The sequence below is a fragment of the Meriones unguiculatus genome, chromosome 8 (assembly GCF_030254825.1).
Source record: "Meriones unguiculatus strain TT.TT164.6M chromosome 8, Bangor_MerUng_6.1, whole genome shotgun sequence".
In the NCBI taxonomy this organism is placed as follows: domain Eukaryota; kingdom Metazoa; phylum Chordata; class Mammalia; order Rodentia; family Muridae; genus Meriones; species Meriones unguiculatus.
In genome coordinates this window covers 121,086,326-121,110,995 of record NC_083356.1, presented here as the reverse complement: position 1 = coordinate 121,110,995, position 24,670 = coordinate 121,086,326, and the positions used below count along the sequence as shown (strand labels likewise).

Here is a 24,670-nt window from a genome sequence, read left to right as displayed (position 1 = left end):
GGGCCCGTTGTACCAAGTTCACGTGTATAAATGCCTGCGTGATAGCCAGGGCTGCAAGACTACGAGACCTCTGGCGGTGGCTAGAGAAGAAGCTGTGGCAGGAAAACCGGAGTTGGTCACGGTGACTCCAAAGCCATGTGTCGCACTAAGATACTAAGAAGGACTGTAACTGAGCGTTTTCCCCACCTTCCTGAACCTCTGTGATACACAGAGAAGGGTCGAAGCTTTGCATTAGGGGTTTGATTCACACATAACTGGTGAAAGCGTGGTTCAGACTGGTGGATCAGTCCAACAGTACTTACAGTCTTAACCTGTTAGCAGCAGTGAGAGCACACTTGATTGTACTGGTGGTTCTCAGTGGCCTTTGAGGGATAATTACATGATTGATGTTTAACTTAAAATCCTTAAAACATGACGAGATGATAAGCAGTAAGTCTATTATATTATACACAGAGAGGGTCAGCTTGTAACAGCATCTCTTTTGCTATATTTTGATGAAAATAAGTTAATATGATATAAAATATTTTGACTCAAAAACAAAAGTTACTCAATATATGAATAATGGTTGACAGGCTTGTCACTGAAAGCTTAAGCTTAAGGTGGTTTTTTTTTTTGTTTGTTTGTTTGTTTGTTTTTTGGTAGTTGTTGTTTTGATTTTCCCAGCAGGGTTTCTCTGTATAGACTTGGCTGTCCTGGACTCACTTTCTAGACCACGCTAGTCTTAAACTCAGAGATCCGCCTCTACCTCCTGAGTGCTGGGATTAAAGGCATATGCCACTGCTGTGCGGCCTTTACATAGTATTTTATATGCTCTAAGAATATTGAGATTTGGCCAGTATAGCTAGAAGATTTTGCTTAAATTATATATAAATGTAATTTATTGTATATAAATTACAATAAAAGTTGGCAAAGTTTTCCTAACAAAAGTGTTTCATGTTATTAAAAAAATTATTTTTTTATTTTAACCAATTCCAGCTATGTGTTTTTGTTACTAAAATAAGACCTTAAAGCTGGCTTTAGTGGCACTTGTCTGCAGCGCTAGACTTGAGAGGTTAAGGTAGGAAGCTCTCTCAAGTCCATAGTGTTGAAGCCAGCACAGGTAACAGGAAACAAAACAAAACAAAACAAAACAAACAAACAAACAAACAAAAAAACCGGATAAAATAATGATAACTTCTATAACTAAAAAATAATAATTTTTTTCTAGAAAAATTTTTAAAAATTACATGTGTGCATGCCTGTGTGTGCGTGTGTGCGTGTGTGCGTGTGTACACAGAGTTGTCAAGGTTTCCTGGAATTAAAGGTGGTTGTGAGCTGCCAGAATGGGTGTGGGAACGGAACAACAGCAGTGTGCACTCGCAGCCACTGAGCCCGGTCTTGAGTCTCTCTGGAAAAGTTTTTGATAAGCATTTTTTATATAAGTTCACTGGAAATTTTACGTAGAACCTTAAAAATGGGGTTTTTCCAACAAATTTGTTTATTCTCTTTTTATTTATTTATTTATTTTGTTTATTTATTATGTATACAGTGTTTTGGCTGCTTGTACACCTGCAGGCCAGAAGAGGGCACCAGATCTCATTATAGATGGTTATGACCCCACCATGTGGTTGCTGGGAATTGAACTTGGGACCTCTGGAAGTGCTCTTAACCTCTGAGCCGTCTCTACATCTCTACTTAATTCTTATACCTTAAATTCCTTTCATTTCCCCCTTCTGTCATAATTTATATCGAAGCTTTTTTACCACTAGATTTGGAGACTGCCATGATTCCTGTCCATTGTCACCAATTTCATACTATAGAGAATTGGAAAGTGACTGCTTTGTAAAGATGTATTTATCTTTAATAAGTTATTTATGTATTTTAAGACAGATTCTTGCCATGTAGCCTTGGCTGACCAGGAACTTACCATGTAGACCAGGCTGTCCTTGAACTCCTGAGGAAATACTCTGGCTACTGAACTCTTGCATGAACTACCATTCCTGGATTTTTTTGAAAATATATTTGTAGAGATGCCTACAAATTATTCCTATATAAACATGAATTCAATGAGAATGGTTTGTAAAAAGAACTTTGTATTAAAAACTAATTTCATCCTAAAAGTTTACAGTTTTCACTTTATTTAAAAAATAATTTTACATGGGGCTGGAGAGACACCTCCACAGTTAATTGTGCAGGCTGCTCCTCCAGAGGACCAGGCTTGACTCCCAGCACCCACGTGGCGTGGTGGCTCCAGTTCTGGGGATCTGACTTCCTCTCTTGGCCTCCATGGGCACCAGGTAAGCATGTGGTGCACATACATACGTGCAGGTAAAACGCCATGCACATAAAAAAAAATAAAGCTTTTTAAATAAATAAAAATGTTTTTAAAAGTAGAAGTGTTTCATATTATACATAAACTTGAGTTTTTGACTTAACATTTTAGACTGATCAGAAGAAGGAAGCTGCTATTTCTGTGCAGGAAGAATCTGATCTTGAAAAAAAAAGAAGAGAAGCCGAAGCGTTGCTTCAAAGCATGGGGCTAACTACAGATTCCCCTATCGGTAAGGATCTGAATATATCTACTTATGGGAGACAGTCATATATTCTGTTGAGCTCATGCATATCTGAGCTTGGTGCATTGATATCTTTTGCATATTTTCTTTGTCTCAAAAGCATTCATCTTTTTATTTACTCGAAATTCCTTTTTTTTCTCAGATGTATCAGTACACAGTTATTTTATTTGTATAGGAAACCAATTCACATATACCAAGCTACCTATTTAAATACTTAACTTAAATCAGCAATTTACTATGTACCATACTGTGATAAAATGTAAAGATGGGTATTTCTGAGTCTTAACTGTGTATCCCTTTGTGTAGGCTAGGGAAAGGTAAGGTAAGTCAAAGTTATATCACTAGTACTCAAAAGCCAAGGAGCAGAAAGAGAAGTTTGTAGTCCCAGAAAGAGACAGAATACTGGTTGCTTCTTCTGGCAGTAATTTTACCTGGTCTTGTTCTTTTTCCTAGGTTATTCATTTTGCTAGTTATGATAGACCAGTAGAATGTGTAGATAGAAGAGATACTGAGAACAATCTAGTTACACATTTAATCTTACCTAAGTTATATAATTCTATGTTAGGTGCTGCTACAGAGAATGTATTTTAGTGTGGCATTTTATCGTTAGGGACCTGGCACTTCAAGGTTAGCTTTTGAGCTAATGTCTTTGTGTGTTTGTGTGTGTGATGTGTGTTTGTGTGTTTGTGTTTGCCCATGCATGTAGAAGCCAGAAGACAGCCTTGGGTTCTGTTCGGTGGGTGCTCCCCGCCTCCCTGACCTAGGGCTCGTAGAGTAGACTAGGCTGCTGCCCAGCAAGTCAAGGACCCACCAGTCTGCATCTCCCTGGCTGGGCTTACGAGGGACACTGCCACAGCCGGTTCTGGGGCTAGAACTCAGGTTTTCATACGCATGCAGCAAACACTTTAACAACAGAACTGTCTTCTTAGCCATGTCTTCACGTTGTTGGGGTTTTTTGTGTGGGGTTTTGGTTTTTCTTCTATGATTTTTTTCTTCCTTGTCCCCCGTCTGCCCTTTGGACTTCCACTTCAGTGAACTTACTTGCTCATATGTTTTAACTCATAGCCCACCTCTGCTGATTCTCGGAAGATCTCTCTTTAGAGATGCCCTTTCTCTCCATCTCTAATTCTTCTCCTTATCAGATAGACATTATGTAACCACTCTTGAATTTTTAGATACGTAAGTTTTAGAATATATAGGTTTTAAAATTTTAGACTATATAGGTCTGTCTTCTGAGTGCTTATATTTCTAGTATTTTTCCTGTCCATGTGTGAACACCCTTAACATTGATGACAGTGTATTGTCTAATTGTTTATCCATGTTGTTGCATACATATCTAGCTGGTTATTGAATTGTATTCCATCATATTTTATTGCTCCAGACCCTTACTACTGTGCACTTAGGTTGCTTCTGTCTGCGTTAATAAGCAACACTGCAAAGAATACATTCCTTCCTTTTGGAGAATAGAAGTTTCTCTGGAGGGTTATGTCCTGGAATTGACTTTGCTGTGATGTTTTGTGTAGGCTTTACTTAGGTTCAGCTTTTCAGTCTCGAGAGTGGTGTCCAAATTATTACTGAATATTATCTTTTTAACTTTTGCCGACTTGATGGGCATTTCTGTTGCTGTGATCAGCTATCATGACGAAAGGCAGCTTCGGGAAGGAGTTTATCGTAGATAACAATTTCAGGCTACAGGCTGTCGAACGGAAGTCAAGGTGGCAGGCACTCAAGAGAGCTAGTCACATTGCATGCACAGTCTAGAGCAGAGCAGCGTGAACACATGCATGCCGCTCACTTGCTTGCTTGTGCCCCACTCAGTTTTTCTGCTTTTATACAGTTCGGAGGCCCCTGCCTAGCCAGTGATGTCATGCACGTCAGCTAACTTCATAAAGACGACCCCCAAAACATGCCCACAGACCAACCCAATGTAGACAGTACCCATTAAGACTCTTCCCAGGCGACTCTAGGTTCGGTCAAGATGACAATTAAAGCTAACCATCACAGGTGGGAAGCCCCAAATGCCTTTCTTAATACATACTTTCCTGATTACAGTGAAGTAGCTGCCTCTTCTGTAGCTGTCAGTCATTCAGTTTTTCTCCTCTGGGATTTACACGTGTGTGTTATTTTGTCATCGTCGTTGTTTATTTTTGAGGGTTTTATCTTTTGATTTGTAGACTTTGCATATTTTAGGACTTTCATCTGGGATGGTCTTTAAAAAACAACGACAAACCCTTACCTGTTGAATGCACTCTTAATCTTTGCTAAAGAGAGCCCTCATGTAGTCTTTTCTGTAGTCACATCTACTAGTTAGCTTCTTGCTGTATAGCCCTGCCTGGCACTTGCTATGTAGACCTGGCCACCCAGTGTCTGTAGCCTTTCAGTGTGCATAGATGGGGAAGGAGAGCCTTTCCATAGAAGAAATGTGAACGAAGACATGGACACTGAAAAAGTTAAAGCACATTTTAAAATGTCAGCATTTTGTGTCCTTGTGGCACGTGTGTGTAGACTGAGCCTTAGCAGGACAGAGATCATTCCCTTGCTGTCTTTCCTTTTATTAGATCCCTCAAACCTTATCACTCTTGGGGAGGGGCCAGGCACACATCCCAGCTGGAAACTTTGTGAAGTCAGTTCTTCCCTTCCACCTTTCCATGGGCTCTGGGGATGGCGCTCAGGCCTCCAGCTTGCACAGCACTCATCTTCACGCGCCATGCTGTCTTGCCAGTTCTTCTTCATGCCATTGTTTTGTTCTCAGTGTAGACATGAGAGAATGAAAGGAAAAAGAATAGTGCTAGTCTGCAAATGTTAAGTATAATGTTTTTGCTAAATTAAACTATGGAAAGACAGTGTAAAGAGCTATGCTTTTTTTTTCTTTCCAATGAAAATGTATTTCATGAACGTGAGTGGTTACTGAAAGATATTTATTTTTCTTTACATGTATGAGTGTTTTACGTGCATGGCTGTTGTCTGTTGGAGCATAATGAGCCCATAAGATTGTGTTTACCAGAAGAGTGTAAGCTGATTAACATAGAATTAATATCTTTAAATAGCTGCTGTGGCCTGGACTGTGTTGAAGATTTTAGCGTCTCCATTTCCTAGTCAGATCACTACATGCTTTTCCTTTCTTATATCTAAACGATTTTCCTTCTTTTAGCTAACATAACATAATGAAGCCAGTAAAGGGCCAAAAACATTTTGGTGATCTTGTTGCCTTTAAAAAATTAGGCAAACGTGGAGCAGGGGTGGGAGGACAGGAGAGATGACTCAGCATCCAACTCCAGCAGAAGACTTAGTTTCTAGCACCCATATAGGTAGATTGTAACTCCCTGTAATCCCAACTCATGGGGATCTGATGCCCTCTTCTGGCCTCTCAGGTACCTGCATTCATGTGCAAATACTGACACATAAGCATACACATGAATAAATGTAAAGCCTAAATTAGGTAGCCAGGCATGTAACGAATGCCGGTAATCCCAGCACCAAGGGAGGCAGAGGCAGGCGGGTCTTTTTGAGTTCTTTTGAGGCCAGCCTAATCTACAAAGCCAGTCCAGATAACCAAGGTAAGAACAAACAAACAATTAGGGAAAATGCATTTCATAATCCTTAAAACATACACTTTTAACCTCAGTATTAATGTCTAGTGCTTACTTATAATTTATCATGAAGAGTACAAAATACAGATAAAGTTGTTATTTTCAGTAATCCACAATTAAAGCAAAAAACAATAAACAAAACAAAAATCCTGGGGCTGGAGCTATGACTCAGCAGTTCAGAACACTTACTACTTTTGCAGAGGACTCATGCTCAGTTCCCAGCACCCACATGGTGGCTCACAACTATTTGTAACTCCAGTTCCAGAGGATCTGACTATCTCTTCTGACCTCTGAGGGCACCAGGCAAATATGAGGTATAGGGAAAATACTCATGCACATAAAAATAAATAACTTTTCAGTTTATATCATGACCTATATGGATACTTGTGTTCTTTCTAAGAATACTCTAAGAATTTCTTGAATAATTATTATTTTTAGGTAGATTTTTAAAATTATTTATTTATTTATTTTACATATAAGTGTGCTCTATCTGTAGATCACTTGCATGACAGAAGAAGGCATCAGATTCCAGTATAAATGGTTGTGAGCTACCGTGTGGTTGCTGGGAATTGAACTCAGAACCTCTGGAAGAGCAGACAGTACTCTTAACTTCTGAGCCATCTCTCTGAATAATTATTAAATATATTTCAAGTTTAGAAATTTAAAATTATTCTTTAAAACTCTTTAATGTGATTTTTTCTTCTTTTAAAAAATTTAACTAAATGGACTTTTTTCTTTTGATATGGGGTCTGATTTTATATATATATATATATATATATATATATATATATAGTATTGTCTGGACCGGAATATGCAGAGATTTGCCTGCCTCTGCCTCCCAAGTGCTGGGATTAAATGTGCATACCACCATGTTTGACTAATTCTTCTTTTTCTTTTTTTTTTTAATGTCATTAAATAAAACAGCTCAACATATTTGCTGGAAGATTGTTGCTTAGTTTGCCAGTTGATTGTTTTTTGTTGATATTCTTTTTTTAAGATTTATATGTTGTTTATGTATATTTGTGTTTTGTGTGCATATATGTCTGAATACCCAAAGAGGGCGTTGGGTTCATTATAGAAGGTTATGAGCCACCATGTGGTTGCTGGGAATTGAACTCAGGACCTCTGAAAGAGCATCCAGTGCTCTTAACCTCTGAGCCATTGTTCCAGCCCCCTTTGTCTGATACTCTTTTTTTTTAATAAGGGAAGAAAAGATTTATTTATTATTTATACAGTGTTCTGCCTGTTTGCTAGAAGAGGGCACAAGATCTCATTATAGATGGTTGTGAGCCACCATGTGGTTGCTGGGAATTGGACTCAGGACCTTTGGAAGAACAGCCAGTGCTTTTAACCTCTGAGCCATCTCTCCAGCCCCTGTCTGATATTCTTGAGAACAGAATCTCACATTTTTATCCTTGGTGCCAGCACAGGCTAGACTTTAAATGTTTGTTCAGTTTTTATTAGATCTTGTCTTTCTATTTGGAAAGGCCAAACAAAAGACACCCTTCTGTGAGACATTGTATGCAAATACATAGCAGAATTGAAATCTGGATTTTTTTTAAATAAATATTTTAACTTTTAAGTGACCATATCTAATAGCTAAGTTTAAACACAGCATTGCTAGTTAAGTATTGTTTTACTGTTTTTCTGCCTGGATTTTATTGTAACTTTTGGATATTTTAAGTCAGATTTTTAGAGGGAACACTGTCCATGTTGCCAGGTCGTTTTTTCAAGTGTAGCTTAATCCATTTCATGAGAAGGAATGTTGGTTCTTTATGACCTTTTAATACTGCAAAATTGTTTTATCTTCATTTAAAAATTTATTGTTCTAAATTATATTGCAGAGAATATTCTTAACAGTAATATTATCAGAAGAGAGGCGTTGTAAATGGAGAAATTAGTATTTAAAGGGTTACTGTTTAAAGTGGTGTTTCTTAGAGGACAGAGAAAGCAGACAGTGCAGGTGCTGAGCCCAAGCTGGGAGCACCTGTGTTCACAAGGTGCGTGTTGTGTGAGTACTGTGTGTTGATGCGCCAGCTCAGGGACCGCCCGACTTTGATTGTCCCAGAAGCTTCCTCTGTCCACTCACAGTCTTATGCCAACATTCTCAACCTCTGCGCTCACTTTCCATGGCTGTCTACCTTTTCTGTGCCCTCTTCATGGCAAAATCTCTTTCCCAGAGACTTTATTCTACCACACACCTCACCTGTGCAGCTTCTGTGAGTAGCTGATCAGATTTAATCTTAATTTTAAATCTGAGTGCATCTTCAGGATCTTTATGGTTAAAAATACTCTAGTTATTTCTTCATTGGCCAAAGGCTGTAATGTTAATTTTATATACTTGGAAAGCCAAGTTCTTAGCTGGTGGGTAAAGCCCTCTTGATAAAGCATTTTATCCTAGAGAATGAAAGTTACTCTTTTCAGTATTCTTTATGTGATCAGTGAGGGCTGTGGTGTAGTTGTTTTGTTTTCAGTTCATATTTCTCCCTTGGTTCTCAAAGAAAGGAACAAGTGCTGTCTTTGCCACGAACTTCTGAGAGGCCTAAATCCGTTAAGTGTATTCATGTGTTACATCAGTGTAAAGTCTGTTTGAGACTATTTTATAAACAACTTGAAATAAAGGCAGTCTGATCAAATCACTCTCTTGTTAAGCAGATCATATTTTAAGTACTTGACAAAAGCTACATATTAATGCTTATGTTACTTTCAAAGCCAGTTATGTTTACAAGCTGTCCTTTAAAAGGAATTCCTGAAGTGAGTCTCTTCTAAAACTTGGTAGCTCATGAGTTCAAGGTCTTTCTCCTTGAATGCATGCTTTCTTTAACTTCAGAAGTTTGTTGAAGGCGGAGAGTAGGAGTATTGCCTCATTGCATAATTACTATATTCCTTTTTTTCTGAAGCTAACTGAGTTACTATTTGGTAGTCAATTAATGTTATCATTTCCTTGTTTTCTATTACACCAGCCTTTGATAATAATGGTGATTTGAACTCTCCAGGTTGTCTCTTTGAGTCCATTATTTACTATTACAAGATGAAGTTAGCTAGATAATAGTTAAGACTTTTTGTTTGTTTGTTTGTTTAAAGACAGGGTTTTTCTGTGTAACCCTGGCTGTCCTGGGCTCACTTTGTAGACCAGGCTGGCTTCAAGCTCACAGAGATCCACCTGCCTGTGCCTCCTGTAGTGCTGGGATCACAGGTGTGCACCACTGCACCCTGTAAGACTTCTTTAAAAATGTGTCCTCTTTATCACTTGGCTTTAAACTGCTAATGAGCACAGAATATGGTTTGAGGATATCTGGGATAGAGATTTTTTTTTTTTTAAATCTAATTGCGCATTTAAAGTCATAGTGATATTTCTCCTGGCTGGTCACCATGAGAATTTGAGTAGGCTTGTCACTCTTGGTTTATTATTTTTTCTAAACATCTATTTCAGAACTAGGTTAATATATCTATTTATGTACATGTAGTTACTATTTAACCTATTCCTAAAGAACTTTGCTGACATTTGTAATGCAGTCTTAACAAAGTGAGTTACTTTTGAACTTATTGAATAGAATCACTGATACTTGAAATCACCTGGAAGAGGAAAAGACAGTGAAAGTGGAAAATATTTCTGATGCTTTCCAACAGATAACCGGATTAATAATAACTTTGGTATTTTCCACAGTCTCTCTAATATCTATCTGTAAGGAAATTATTTTCTCAGTTATGAGTTTTATATATACAATTTAAAGAACATAGACTATATACTCCGATTTAATAAAGGTGTATTTGTGTTTACAGCAAGCAAGCTATTACACAGTGCCATTCCTGTGTGCAGCTGGAGTTTAGACTAGCAGAAGCCTTACAGTGAGAGGAGCAAAAAGATAAGGAAGTGGAGCTAAGAGAAGCTAAAGGATTATGACATTACTATTTTACCTTAGATACATTACTTTTTAGCCATATTGAATTATGCATGCAGCACCTAACAGTGTCAGTCATAAGTGAACTCTCTCAAGTTTCCTGTGGTTGCATAATTGTTTCTGTTACAGTTAATCGTAATATTAGAAACATTGGTTTTGTTTTTAATACTGTTTGAAATATAAGCAAGAATTAACCCCTGGTAGCTCAGAAAACAAACATTCTAGCTATGGCTTTTTCCTTCGTATATTGCTGAGTATATAACTAGGAACTTGCCTTCTGTTTAGACTATTAAGTGAAGTCAGCGCAACAGGAGATGTGTTAGTCACTAATGTTGCACACTCAGAGATTATTTAAAAAGATACTTGGGATTGGGGACATTTGTGGTAAAAATTTAACCAGAAGATGGCAGTGATGAGCCTCCTATGATTCCTGCTACGGTAATCAAAAAGTTTTCCAAATGTCCTAGCATGAAATGTGCATGCTTAACTGCTGTCACAAGTGTTGAGACACTGGAGAAAAAAGTTGCTGATGTTCTATATACTGTGAAGAATGTATGCTTTTCTCTAAGAAGGGATTAAGACTATTTTGGGTGTCTGTATCTTTGTCTTACATTTAGTTTTTTCTGAGTTCTGGGGTAAGGAAGTTCCCACACATCTTGATGTGTGTAGTTTGCATGTGTCTCGTTATGTTTCGCCCCGTGTCTAGAAGGCATGCTGTTTCATGGCCTGTTTGCATTTTCCACCCAAACTGCTGGAAACTAATGAACATTTTAAAGGAGCCATTCCTTTAGCTGTATCATTTCTCTAAACTGCTTCTTTTCAGTGGAGAGAAATGTATTCATTTTAAATACTAATTTTCTGAGGCACCAAGGATCAAATTCAGGACCTTGCACATGCTGGGCAGGCCCTGAGCTACTTCTTCAAACCTAAAAGTATTTGAAAGAAAAAAAATATTAGGCAATGGTTTAACATTTTCAAACAAATCTTGAAGACCAGATTGAAGCATATTTCAAAGTTTTAATTTTGGCAGTGTAATCAGTTAACACATAAAAATGATGGTCTTATAAGAGTAACATTAAAAAAGGGAGAAGGAATGTTCTCCTTTGAAATTTGTGGCCGCTTTGATGGTGCACAAGAAGATACATTTTCCTGTAGTCTTAGCTTTGCCTGAACGCATCTTGCCAGAGAAGTTGCACAAGTCGTCAGCATGGTTGTTAACCTTGTCTTTTCCCCTTTCTTCCTACTGTTCATTTTCACCCCTGTGTTTCTGTTTCTGGTTTGTCATCATTTTTCCCTTTTTGTTTATTACTTCCTGTTAAATTACTTTGAAACACCGTAAGCTGGGCAAGCTCTCCAGGTAGTAACGGCGGATACCTGTCTATTTCACTATTTAGTCCCTCCTCCCATGTCTCCATCCTCCAAGTCGGTGAGCACGCCAAGTGAAGCTGGAAGCCAAGATTCTGGGGATGGCGCCGTGGGATCTAGGTATGTAATTCTTCCTTAATATTTTAATGATAGAATAGAATGCATTCAGTGCCAAATGCTGTCAGTGCTTTAGAGGGAGCCTAAGTGTTTATGTTGACTTAATACTCGCAGCCTGGAAATTCTCTGTTGGAAATTGGGATAAATTTTTTGCAACAGTGTTTTAGCTGTCACATGTAAGTAGTAAGTAGTTAAGTGGCTTCTGTGATAATTTATATTAAACAGGGGGCGTTTGTGAATTTAAATTTGTTCTGCTCAGACAAATGTACCGGTGACTATGTGAATGTTCTGACTGAATAATGTACAACATCTTTGTTGTGCTTATAACTTCCCCACTTGGTAGTTGGACATTGAAACAACTCAATTAAGCAGCCTAGTTCTGTTAAGTAGCTGATTCTGCTAAATAAGATTTTTTTAAAAAAGTAATCATAACACAAAATATCAGACTGGAAAGATGGCCTCTTGCAGAGGACGTGGTGCAGTTCCCAGCACCCACGCCTGCCAGCCCACAGGCTTTTGTGCCAGAGTTCCAGGGCATCTGACTCCCGACCTCTGCAGGCAGTGCACAGACACTGCGCGCTTACAGACAAGCACGGGGCACACACATGCACATAATTAAAATACAACTCTAAAGTTATTCACAAGTATCAGTGCTAAGGAATTACTGCCAAGGAAACACTGGTTTACCTACAAGTTTCATCGAGCTCATGTCTGCTTCATGAAACTGTATTTAATGTTTGTTTAGGATGCTCCATATATATTGAAACTTTTTTCAGAAATTCAGTAATATTTCTTCTTGTTTCTAAAAGCCATATTGGAGAAAGTATTTTTAGTTCTTCCGGTGTCCTGCTCGTATGTGGCATTTGGCAAGTTTTTGTTTCCCAGCACCACCTCATTACAGCTGAAATAAGAGTAAACACAACAGGTCAATCCACAGCTGATTCAGAATCCTTATTTGGGGCCAAGAAATTAAATATCCTGCCCAGGAAAATGTCTTAGCATCATCTTCAAGGCTGGGTATAGCTCAGTGATAAGGACTTAGCTACCATGTGCAAAGCCCTAGCTGTCGGTCCCCAGCACCACAAGAAAAAGAAAAGTTATTAAAACTTCTCGGTTTTATTTTTCCCCTCTGCATGTGTGTGGATATGCCCTTTTGATTAAAGATAAAAATGGACAATAAAGTCTGATAGAGAAAACAAACAAACCCTGCAAATAAAATGGGTGAGGTGGTCCAAAAAATCAGCACTATATTCAGTTCCAAAATATTAAGTTATTGTTAACAATTAAAAGGTACGAAATAGGCTGGAGAGATGGCTCAACAGTTAGGAGCACATATTGTTCTTGCACAGGATCTAGAGTCGATTCTCCCAACCCTCTGACTTCAGTTCCAGAGAATCTGATGCCTTTTTCTGACCTTGCTGGTATCAGGCACATATGTGCTGCATAGATATCCATGCAAGCTAGCACTCGTATACATAAAAATAAAATCTAAAAATAAAGGTACAGGAAGCTTGAATCTGAGATGTGCTTTCCAAAAATCTTGCACCACTATTGTTGCAAATAATTGGTAAGTCCTATTTAAGAAAAATAAAATAAAGCTTTCTTTTGACAAGTACTATTACTTCATAAAATATATATTATAAAGACAATTTAATCTAAATTAAATTTTAGGACTAGAGTTACTTACTTTATGCTTCCATGCTTTTTGTGTTTTGTTTTGTTTTGTTTTGTTTTGTTTTGTTTTGTTTTGTTTTTAAAGACAGGGTCTCACCGGTTATCTCTGGGTGGCTTGGAACTTGCTCTGTAGACCAGGCTGGCCTCAAACTCTGTTTCCCCAGTTGCTAGGCTAGAAGGTGTGTGCCACCATGCCTGACACTTCCACATTCTTTTATGCATATGTCAGTATCCCTTTAAATATTTAATATTTAGATATTTTCAAGTGAAAGGATTTTTTCTCTTCTATAACCAACATTAAAACAGTGAAAGTATTTCTCAACATAAGTTACTATATTTACTAAATTTTTCTAGTATTACGTATTATCTTTATTTAAATAATCTATACTTTATGAGCTCATTGTTCCTCATTTCAAATAGGAATAGAGAGATTATTTTAAAGCATTGTCAGCAAGTTTGTTTTTAAAAGTACTATGTAACATTTACTTAATTTTTAAAGTTAACATGAGTTTAAAAGTGTTGTTCTCCATGAGTAACATAGAAACTACTTGAAATGCTTGGGAGTATTGTAAAATGGTATAGGAAGTAGGTACTGGGTAGAAAACTGTGTACAACAGCCAGATAGGCATCAAATTGCCAGCTTTGTCTTAAATACTGTGGATTATCACATAAAATACGCTCTCTGCTTTCATAGAATGCCATTCTAGTGATTGTATCATTAGCTTAATGATGCTTTTTCAAAATGTTCAAAGGAGATAATATCTATAAGCTTACTGTAAAGTGTATTTTATGACTTACTGCAAAATAAGAAAACAAGTAACTTGATAATTTAAAAAGTATTTATTCTTATTAGAAAAAGTAAATAGTTTTTATCTAAGTGTAACAGGAAAGAAAAGAACTTTTAAGTTTTAATTCAGAGTGTACTGTGAAAGCACCGAGTCACCTGGAAATAACTTTCAAGTGGATTAAGTTTGTCATTTTACACAAACAAAAAGAAACCTGAATTTTGATGAGTCACCTCCAACTTCCATAATGGGAAGAAAATTTGTCGATGCTTGAAGCAGTAGTAAAATAATGCATTTCTAAATACATGGTATTTAAATAGACTACTCAGATCTGAAAGTGAAATGAAATGAGCTCATACTGAGCAGAAGTGAAAATGGAAGCCTGAGAGCAAATGTCACAGGAAATGATGGATGGACCTGGGCACTAAGGCCACACAAAGAACAGGAAAAAGACATTGTAAGACAGGATGATGTCAGATAACTCTTTAAATAATAAACATTTCTGTTTGGATTACTGATAATTTACAAATAAGTGTAAAAAGATGAGCTATTCAGTTTTGCCTGTTGGACGCTGCATTTCATTGTTTCTGTTTACTTTCTTAATCCCTTCTAAAATTTAAGTGATAGTTACTCATTTAGGTAATCCATGCTTATTCATTCCTTTTTTTTTTCTATTTTTGATTAGTTTATTTCTAAGAATTAGGATTGTACTTTATATGTCTAAAGAACCTTTTAATATATAGAACCACATATTTTGAATGATGTATTTTTTAGTACTGGCCATACTCTTAAATGAAGTTTTGCTCAATTTTAGACTAAACTGACATCCTCAACAAGGAGGTTTATGTTATTGGTCAGCTAGAGCCCTTGTATAATGTAGAGGCTGTTGACAGAACGAACATTCCTTGGAGACCATCTCATCAAACTGCTTTGGTTTAACAAAGCCTAAGTTTGTTGCTGTTCATTGCTCAAAACAAAGTAGGTCTTCACTGTCTCTTCTTCATTGTATACATTCAACCCTGGTTAAATCCCAACATCTTTCCTCATAAGCGGGAGAGTTCTCTTATTTTATCTAATCAGGCAAGCTGAGAAATTATTTATTGTGTTCAAAATTATAGAACTCAAACTAGTTGTACATTCTATAACTTGAGAAGCAAAAATGTTCCACAATATGCTAGCGGTGAATGTAGAACTGCATTAGCCTTTTGTGTGACCTGTGGCCATTCTACAGTATTGCTGACTTACAAGAATGCCTGTTCTGACGACGACTAGATTAGCTTAGGTGGAAAAGATCGGGTATAAGATATTTACCCATTAGGCAATGATAAAACATTACTGTTTATTTAGGATTGAGATTCTCTAAAAGTTAGGTAAATTCTTTTGAAAGGGATTTTTTTTTTTTTCCTAGAAACAGAAGTCTTTAACTTTTTTCAAAGCAGTGAGATATGTAAGCCCAAGGCAGTGCTTAACCCATGAATTACAGCAAGGTCACATTTTGGAAATGTTAGCTATTTTGTATCCCAGTGGGACAGTCTTGGTTTTCTTACCAAAAGGCTTATGTGTTGACTCATTTCCTTTACCAGTATGGCAATTTCCTGCAGCCATTTAAAACTTTGGGCAAGATTAGAATATCTTAACTGTCTTCACTAATCTTCTTTTTCTTTAGGAATCTTAAAACTTTTAACTCTTTCATTGCATATTTTGTTTACCATTCATAAACAATGTGTATTTGGTTTGTATGCTTTAGCTATTTGTGTTCCATTTTGTGCAATACTGGTTTGCCACATTCTGCAGATACCCTGAATTATTCTGGGCTATATTCCTGCATCTTTAACCACCTTGATGCTTGTTTTGTGCACTAGAGCTTTGGAGTTAGACCTAGTGTGTGGGTTTCGTTTTAGTCTTACTAACCAGCACTGGGAGTTCTTCGTTGTAAATAGTACTTTAGTGTTGGCTGTTTATGAAATGCATTTGCTTGACTAACTTCTGACCTTTTTTACTAATGCTTCGTGGTTGTCCTACGACCGTTTAGGACGCTGCACTGGGATACAGATCCATCAGTTCTTCAGCTTCACTCAGATTCCGACTTGGGGTATTGCGTAGCTTTCTTACCTTCCCTCTTTAATAGTTAATTTGCTTCTTTGTGAAACTGTCCTAATTTTACTTTGCTCAAGTTTCTAATATTGTGTCTAGTTAAGACAAGAGTTATGTTTTACTCTGACACCTCATTTATCCTCTTATAATTAGTGAAGGAAATAGTCTTCATAGGTAATTTTCTCGGTACTGTAAGTTTGCCCACTTAAATGGCAAAATTCTTTGTTATTTCTCTTTTTCTAAGATGTACTAAAAACTTCCTAGATTTAAATATATACATATATTTACTATTTTAATTGAATCTTTTCTGAGTTACTTGATATGAAAATTAACTTTTCTAAAATAAAATTAATTATTGAGTCTGAAGTCCTGAAAGGAACAAGATTTCGTAGTCTCTATACTATGGCTCTGAATTTCTGTTTACGTGACATATCATTTGTTTATTCATTCATTCTAGGCTCCACTACACAAGTATTTGCTATAGTCATTGTACATGACAAAGATAGCTCTTTCCCCTTGGTAATCTGCAGTTATATACTTGAGCCTCATATTACGTATAGGAAAATCTGAGGGTCTTGTACGTTAGCCAGAAGACCTCTCTCTGGCTGCACCAACCCTTTCCCCTGCCCCATTGGTTCCTTGTTTTCAGCAAGTGTAGCTTTTGGAGAAGCGAGGTATTACCTCTTCTCCTGTAAAATCTTTGAATTTAAAAAATATGTGTTCTCTTTCACTGTTAGGTTTATTGTCCTTCCAGGTTAGTAATCTGTTGCTAGTACTGTTAGCCTGCCCTCCCTTTTTTTTTCTCGGTAAGTGAGTGATTTATTTAATGGTCTGCAGCTTAAAAATCAAGAATATGAAGTTCTTATTTCAAACTTTATTCTTAGACTACTCTAGATTGCTTCAAGTATCCTTTAATTTTACCATTTAATTATTTGATACTTTCCCCCCTAAGGCTAAGCTATACCTGAAGTAGCAGATGCATTAAAATGTTCAATGGCTCTCATGTAGTGCCTTAGAGCAAGATGGTTTGCGTTGTTTTTTTAAATGTTTTTCTTCTTTTGAAATGGTGTCTCATGTAGCCCAGGCTGGCCTCAAACTACTGAATCCTATGATCCCAGGTACTGGGATTACAGATGTGCGCCGCTGTGTCTGGCTCACAATTTTTTCAGTGTTAATTTTATTTCATTTTTTTTTTCATAAAGAACCTAATGTAGTTGTTAGATAAAATGGAAAATGTTTGTGTGTATTAACAGTGACATATTAAAGAGTGTTTCTGAAACCTGAGACATTTATTGCAGACAGAAGGGAAGTTGCAACAGTGTCACCATCTCAAGAGGGCATATGATTGACGACTTTGGCAGCTGGAAAGCAGACTTTAGTTTATAGTCCAAATACCTAATAACCAAGTCAAAATTCCTGAATAGTTAGTAAGAGGTATTTTTCTTTTGGTCTGTATTTCAACTCTCCCGTTATTCCCTCGATTTACTGAATCAGAAGTAACTTCTGTAGTTTCATTATAGTCAAGAAACCTGTCAGTTTAGGTTTAGAATATTTCAACTTTAGTTTGTTCAGTGAATCACAGACAATATTGACCATGTAGAGATTGAAAAAAAAATTAAATAATTTATTTTAAAATCCTTACTAATGTGATTCTAAGAACTACCAAGTGCAGAAATAGGAGAAGGCTTTTGGGGCTGTCGAGATGACGCTCAGCATGCCTAGCCCGCAGTTTGAGCCCTGGAAACTACATAAAGGTGGGTGGAGAGGAGTGACTCCACAGAGTTGTCCTCTGAACACGCACACACACATACATACATACATACACACACTACCACCACACATAACACACACCCAACACACCACATATACGCTCACACACGCACACATACACTCATCCCACACATACACACCACATACCCTCACACACACACAAACTTACAGATGGGTTCACACATGCACACACACTGTAAAATCTTATTTAAAGAAAAAAAGAGAGAAGGCTTTCAACAGAAACCTACTTTTCACTCATTGTCTGCTAATGGTGAGTGGAACTGAACAAGGGCTGGATAAGGTACTAGACTCCTTAAGAAAGTCTGGAGTCATAACCGTTACTTCTTTTAACCTGTCTACCATGCTTAGCAGTCATTCTGAAGCTCCTGTCCTCTCAGACTGTTACTGCCCAGACACTTGCCCTAAGAAATGATACTACTCAAATTTTGAAATGAAAAATAATTACCCTGAGTTTGTCAGAAATTTCTTTTTCCTGTGCTACCCCTTAATCCTTTTGCTAAGGTAAAGCCAATCCACGTTCACCTCACAGTTCCTACTAAAGCAGGGTTCTGAATTTCAGTGCTAGATGGAAATGAGTGCTCACTTCTTAATTGTTAAAAATAGCATGCTTGACATCAATTTATCATTTGTTGCATTTAAAAGCACATATACTCGTTTATTTAGGCGAGGCCCTATTAAACTTGGGATGGCCAAAGTGACTCAAGTTGACTTTCCGCCTCGGGAAATCGTGACGTATACGAAGGAAACGCAGACCCCAGCTGCAGCTCAGCCCAAAGAAGGTGAGTGTCTGACCACGGCATGGCTGTCTAGGCTGTCAAGTGGCTAGACGTGGGTTGTCTTCTTTATCTTTTGTTTGACACTTTGGGGGTGAGGGGGTGTGGTCTGACATAGGCTTGCACACGGAGGCCAGAGGAGGACTGTCTGGTACGTTGCTCTGTCCCTCAGCCTCGTTGCCTGCAGACAGGGTGTGTCACTGAACCTGGACTGCCCTGGCAGCCAGCAAGCCCCAGCTGTCGCCTGCTCTGACGGCCACAGAGCTAGGTTAGTAGTGCACACAAGCAGTCCTGCATGGTTCTTTGGGTTTTTCTGCTTTTTTTAATGTGGATTCTGGGGGTTTGAACTTAGGTTCTTATCCTTGTCACAGCAAGCACTCTTACTCACTGAGCCATCTTCCTAGCCCTAGTTTTGCCATTTTCTTATTTCTCTGTCAAGCATAATTTTTTCCAAAAGCATTGCGTGCCATGGTAAAAGAAGTACATTTCTTTTCTGTAGAACATGATGTATTTTGATAATACTGTTGTTATTATTCAAAGTAATAAGCCAGTCTTGGGCTGGGGGATCTAGCTCATTCTAGAGTGCTTACCTAGCATGTGTGAGGCCTGGGTTCACTTCCCAGTGCCACAGATGAACAAATTCTTAATCTTCCCCTTATGAGTTAAGGATTTTATTGCTTGTTGAGTAGCCTTTGATCTGGGTCTAATTCGAGGTCCTGTGCACAGATCCTTATATTGAATCCCGGAGTCCTTTGGCTCTTAAACCAGAGTACTGTTTTTTAAGTTGAGGATAAAATCTCCTTTTACTTTTACTTTTTTTTTTTTGTTTGTTTTGTTTTGTTTTTTTGTCTTTGTTTTTGTTTTTGTTTTCGAGACAGAGTTTCTATGTGTAACAGCTGTGATGTCCTGGAACTCACTTTGTAGACCAGGCTGGCCTCAAACTTACAGAGATCCGCCTGCCTCTGCCTCTGAGTCCTGGGATTAAAGGTTTGTGCCTCCACCACACACTGTTAGGAATCATTTAATAGTTAGTGACTCAAGCACAAAAACAATGAAAGTTGTTTTTTTTAACCAGCTAAACTAATGAATTTATGTTGCACATAAAAGAGATTTAAATAAGATTCTGATATAAGTCCACAATCTCTTACCTAAAACCTTTAAGGCCATATATGCATTGGGTTTTGTAACCATTCAGCCATTAGGAATGTATATTACTGTATACATTAACACTCTAGCCACATCTTAAGACATTGATGTTTCAGAAATAAGAGATATAACCATACCAAATGTGATAAATAATAACTATAAATAGCTTTTCTTATGATCATGTTGGGGTCAGGCACTAAGTAAGTCAAGATTTTGGAGCTATTGACAGTGTGGGGATTTTGCATAAGGCATTGTGGGTCCTTATAAGCTACTCCTCTACTAGCTCATGTATAGGGTCCATTTTTTCCTGTTTAGTTATAGAAAATCAAGTCAAAATTTAGCCTAATGTTTAATTTATTTTTAATTTTTCAGTTAAATGTTTTTCAGCTATGTTGAGGGCCCACAAGCTCTAGGTAAACATTGGGTTGTTTTTTGTTGTTGTTGTTTTTCCCCATTATGGAATTATTCAGGGCAAGGCCTTTAATTACTATGCTTCCGCTCTGCCAGCTTTTCCGTGAGCCTAGGGACGGTTTGTTTGCGCTGTGATGCCTGTGTCTAGCATGTAGTGGGTACTCATTGCATACCTAAAGGAATTAGGCAGTTTACCTCCTGAGGAGAAGTTTGACCTATATAGGATATTTAAATGTTTTGCTTCACCATGAAAGCAACTACTGAGAAATAGTTTGTTTTCAAGTGTTAGTTAATTGTTGATGGAATTTGGATTAAAAGGCATGATTAGTCCAGTACTTGTTGAGTATATCCTAATTACTATGTGTCCTTAGGTCCAGGTCCAGAAGTGGAAGGATTATAGTCCACATCTAGGATATCTGATGCCCTCTTCTGCCTTCTGTGGGCACACATACACAGGTGGTACATGTATGTGTACACAGCAGTACCACCACCACCGCCACTAAGACCACCACCACCAACCCCATACATGGAGCCTTGATTCTTAGTTGCACACAGAGAAGCTAAAAAAAAAAAAAAAAAAAAAAGAGGTAATTATCAAGGCTTATTGGGTAGTAACTACTATTCCAAACCATGCTTCAACTGATTCTAAGATGCACTTTCTCTCTCAGGCTGCCACAGAACAGCAAGTGTTGTGTGTTTGTAATAGAGACAACACTAGGTGGCTTTAAGGGTTTTAATTATATTCCAATGTTGCTATAGATCTAGAATAAAATTTTATTAAAAAACAGTCTCTTTTCTCACTATATCTCCTTTTTAAAAAATATTGACTACAAGTACAAAGTTTATTGGTCTAGAACTGTAGTTTAACAACACTTTATTCAAAAGGAGAGTGTGGTTTGGAGAGTGTATTGGTGTGTCTACATCAGAGTAGTATCATTTTAGTGCTAATCTCCAAATAATGAGTAAACACCTATGCCTTTTCCTTGATAATAGAGGATAGAATTTTTCTTTACTGACAGAAATGCAAGTGGCAAGGTGGGTAAACTGAGGTTCATCCGCTTTGCTGTCCTTTCACAATCCTCACTGTCTGCATAGACTAGATTTACAGGTTCATTTTATAAAAGTCCATGTTTGTTCATTACAGTCTAGCAAGTGTTCATTGAGTTCGTTGCGTGTCTCCCACGTGTATATGAAGGCAGTAGATCACCTTTCCTTGCCTTTGTGATTTAGTTAGAGCTTGGAGTATCTAAGTGGGGAAGAATGAGAAGCATATACTCACTCAGACCATGAAGCCATACATCGCCTGTACAACTACTTATAAAAACTAGAAACATGGTTTTTTTTTATGTCATTACAGTTAATTTCATGACATTAAATTTTGTTCCCATGTTGTAGAAGTTTTAGAGGCAAGAAGAAGAAACAACTTTACATGGGATTTTTATAATGAAAACACTTTGTGCTTAACTACATTCATTGCTTTAACTCAGCACTCCTCAAACTCAGCTCAGCTGGCTGCTATTTAACAATGACTTTAGGGTTTGAGTGTTGCTTTGTGGTGGCCTCACATTCATGAAACACTGGGTTCAAGTCCCAGCACTGCATTTTTTTAAAGTTATATTTACCTGAGAGGAAAAAAAATCGCCATGAAGAAAAAAAATGGAGTGTAACAGAATTCAGAAGGCAGTATCGTCAGTGCAGGAGTAACGTGAGGATGTGAAGACTGGTCTTCAGTCTTTCCCATCTTCCTTGTCTGAGTGGCCAAACTACCCTTTAAAAAGGGCAGTTCCATTTCGCTTTGTTTCTCTCTGGTCTAGCTGTCCTCCTCTTGTCACATTACATGAGTTGGTGGCTCTGTTTCTGAATCAAGGTGCTTCCATGTCTTAAAGCACCTACTGTGAATGAAATTGACTAAGGCCATGTGACCTCAGTCAATTCCCTTCTCTGCAGGTAAACAGCTTCCAGAAGGCAGAAGTGGTGCCCACAGGCATGAGCCTCCTACTCACGTTCCTGCCTTCACCTTTTAAAAGTCGTAACTCTTGAAAATAGCATTATGTTTTTTAATCCACCACTTCTATGGGGATTTTTTTTTTTTTAATTATAAAAAGGATTTAAAGGAGGAAGAAACCCTAAAGGCTCTGTAGCCTCACTGGCTTGTTTACCCCTTGTGGAAGTTAGTTGCCGTCCTTGGTCTGCACTGGGGGAAGCGCCAGGGTTAGAGGCGGGGCAGCTTGCCACTCCTCCACTCCACTTTATATGTGGGCGGATTTCCCATCTGTTGCTTATTGGTTAACGAACCAGATATTAATGTTGATTAGCGTTTATAGTGTACAGAGATTGTTACATGTAAACCACTTGTAAATTTTGTTGTATGATCTTATTCTGTAGAATACACACTTCCTACTTGTGGGCCAAATTTATGGGCTTTCTAGCTAATAATAATAGTATTAGCGTTATCTAAAGTAAAGTTTTAAAAAGCCCCAAAATAAATTACGTATTTAACAAATTAGTTTTAACTTTTAGTATGTGAGAATATAAGTAAAACTGAACATTATATCACTTATTCTTCATTTTGAACTGAGGGATTTAAATTTGAATAAAACTATGACCCAGGAAAAAAATGTAATATTTGATAAGATCACAGATAACTGGATTACTAATGATACCAACACAGTCAAAATAAAATCCAAATTTTCTGTTTTAAAAAAAAGATATGTTGAGGGGCTGGAGAGTGGTGGTTACGAGCACTGACTGTCTCCTACAGGGCCTGAGTTTGATTTACAGCACTCGTGTGAACACAGCTGTCTTACTCCAGTCCTAGTGGGATCCGACGCTGTCTTCTGGCCTTCATTGGTACTGTGCATACATGCTGCACAGACATACATGCACGCAAAACAATCATACCCATAAAATATAGAATTTTATTAAAAAATTTTTAAAATACTGTGTTGAGTCAAATTCTATATTAAAGCAAATGGCCTATGGTATTATTCTTTTATTATTTCCCCCAACACTATATTTAAATTCAAAATGCTTATGATTGAATTGTCAGCTCTGTTTTCCTTGTTAAAAACCCAAACTATTAAGCAAATACAAGTGATTCTACTCAAGATACATGAAAAAAAGCAAAACCAAGAAAGGAATGAATCTTATCAATATATTGATACAACTTTGTCCCAATGAAGGTTGTCTTAAATGTTCTTTTGATTGGAAGGTATCAGAAGATAGGTTCGTAGGGGCAGGAAGCTGTCTCAGTGGGTAGAGATACTTGTTGCCAACACCGATGACTGACCTTGACCCCCACGTCCCGCATGGTGGGCTTAACGCCACACGTCATCTTCCGACATTCTCCTGTGCACCATGGCACACATGGGCCCAGCATGTGCCCGCCTACACGCGTACACACATTAAAGAGATAGATGGATGGATGGCTAGGTAGAAGTTAAGGTTATTTAGAAAAATATTAAGGGAAAATCTTTCCTGTCTGGTCTGGATTTTTAAACTAATGATTGGGGAATTCGCAATACTGATAGACTTTTTCAGGGTTATTCATAAGCTGAAATTTTGTAAGTTGAATCATTTTTATGAGCAACAAATTTCCTGATTTAAGTTAGAAATTTATCACTATATTAAACCAACTTAAAGGGGTAAATGCCAATAAGACTAACAATGAACTGTGCCAATAGCTGTCTGGTGATAGGCTTTATTAACTTCATGCTGAAAATGATAAGAGATTTATAAGCTGCAGTGTTTGTTTATTGTGTACTGAGATCTTGCATATTACTGTTTAAATGCAGCTATTGTAGAAATATTCAAAAGTGTACTTACGGTTTCTTAAACATATCCTAAGTATGAGTGGCCTATAAATGAGAGCGCCTGCTCAGAAGGCACCTTCCTCAGTTGAGCAGAAGCTGCCTGCTTCACAGATCATTTAGCTGATTAAACACACTACCTTGCTGATTATTCTCACAACCAGAATTTCACTCCTTGCTGTTGGCTCTGGGTGCAGCTTCATTTACAGAACAGTTCTCTCTTCATCTCACTGAAGTGCATCACAGTTTTGGTGTTAACTGCAAGTGAAAACTCAGTGGTTCACTGAAGCTAGTTTTAGCATTCGTTGACAGGAGATGTGTCATTTTGAAAGTAACTGCTGCCTCTCTGCACCTTTTACTCCTCAGCCCGTAACCTTAGCTTCTCTGTCAGGGAAAGCCTGGAGTTAACCACTTAGCATGTAGTAATGAATATTCATCAGTCAATTGATGTGGCGTCTCAGCCCTCCTGTTCACTTCCAGTCTTCCAGTTTTCAGTGTGTTATAGCTTACCACGTAACTAGGAGTATCTGAGAGAGTCTTCACAACTGTGGGGTTGGATTTGGGGCCACATTCGTGGTTCTGTGACACTCATAGGTGACATTGTAAAAGTTCTTAGTAAGAAGGGCATGTCAACTCAAAGGAACATTCTTTCACATACACA

General features: G+C 37.7%; 1 protein-coding gene across 14 annotated transcripts in view; it reads left to right on the top strand.

Moving 5' to 3' along the window:
- The window catches only part of Dync1i2 (dynein cytoplasmic 1 intermediate chain 2), a 46,164-nt gene that overhangs the window by 3,299 nt on the left and 18,195 nt on the right, over positions 1-24,670 (top strand). For 3 of the 14 annotated variants that reach the window (XM_021639240.2, XM_021639246.2, XM_021639239.2), the window contains exons 3-6: positions 2,423-2,540; positions 11,439-11,529; positions 16,018-16,077; positions 18,534-18,649. In XM_021639240.2, coding sequence (XP_021494915.1) covers positions 2,423-2,540; positions 11,439-11,529; positions 16,018-16,077; positions 18,534-18,649 — 385 coding nt within the window. Of the gene's footprint in view, positions 1-2,422; positions 2,541-10,661; positions 10,680-11,384; positions 11,530-16,017; positions 16,078-18,533; positions 18,650-24,670 lie in introns of all 14 variants that reach the window. The other 11 variants (XM_060390467.1, XM_060390468.1, XM_060390466.1 and 8 more) reach the window with 5 other exon arrangements.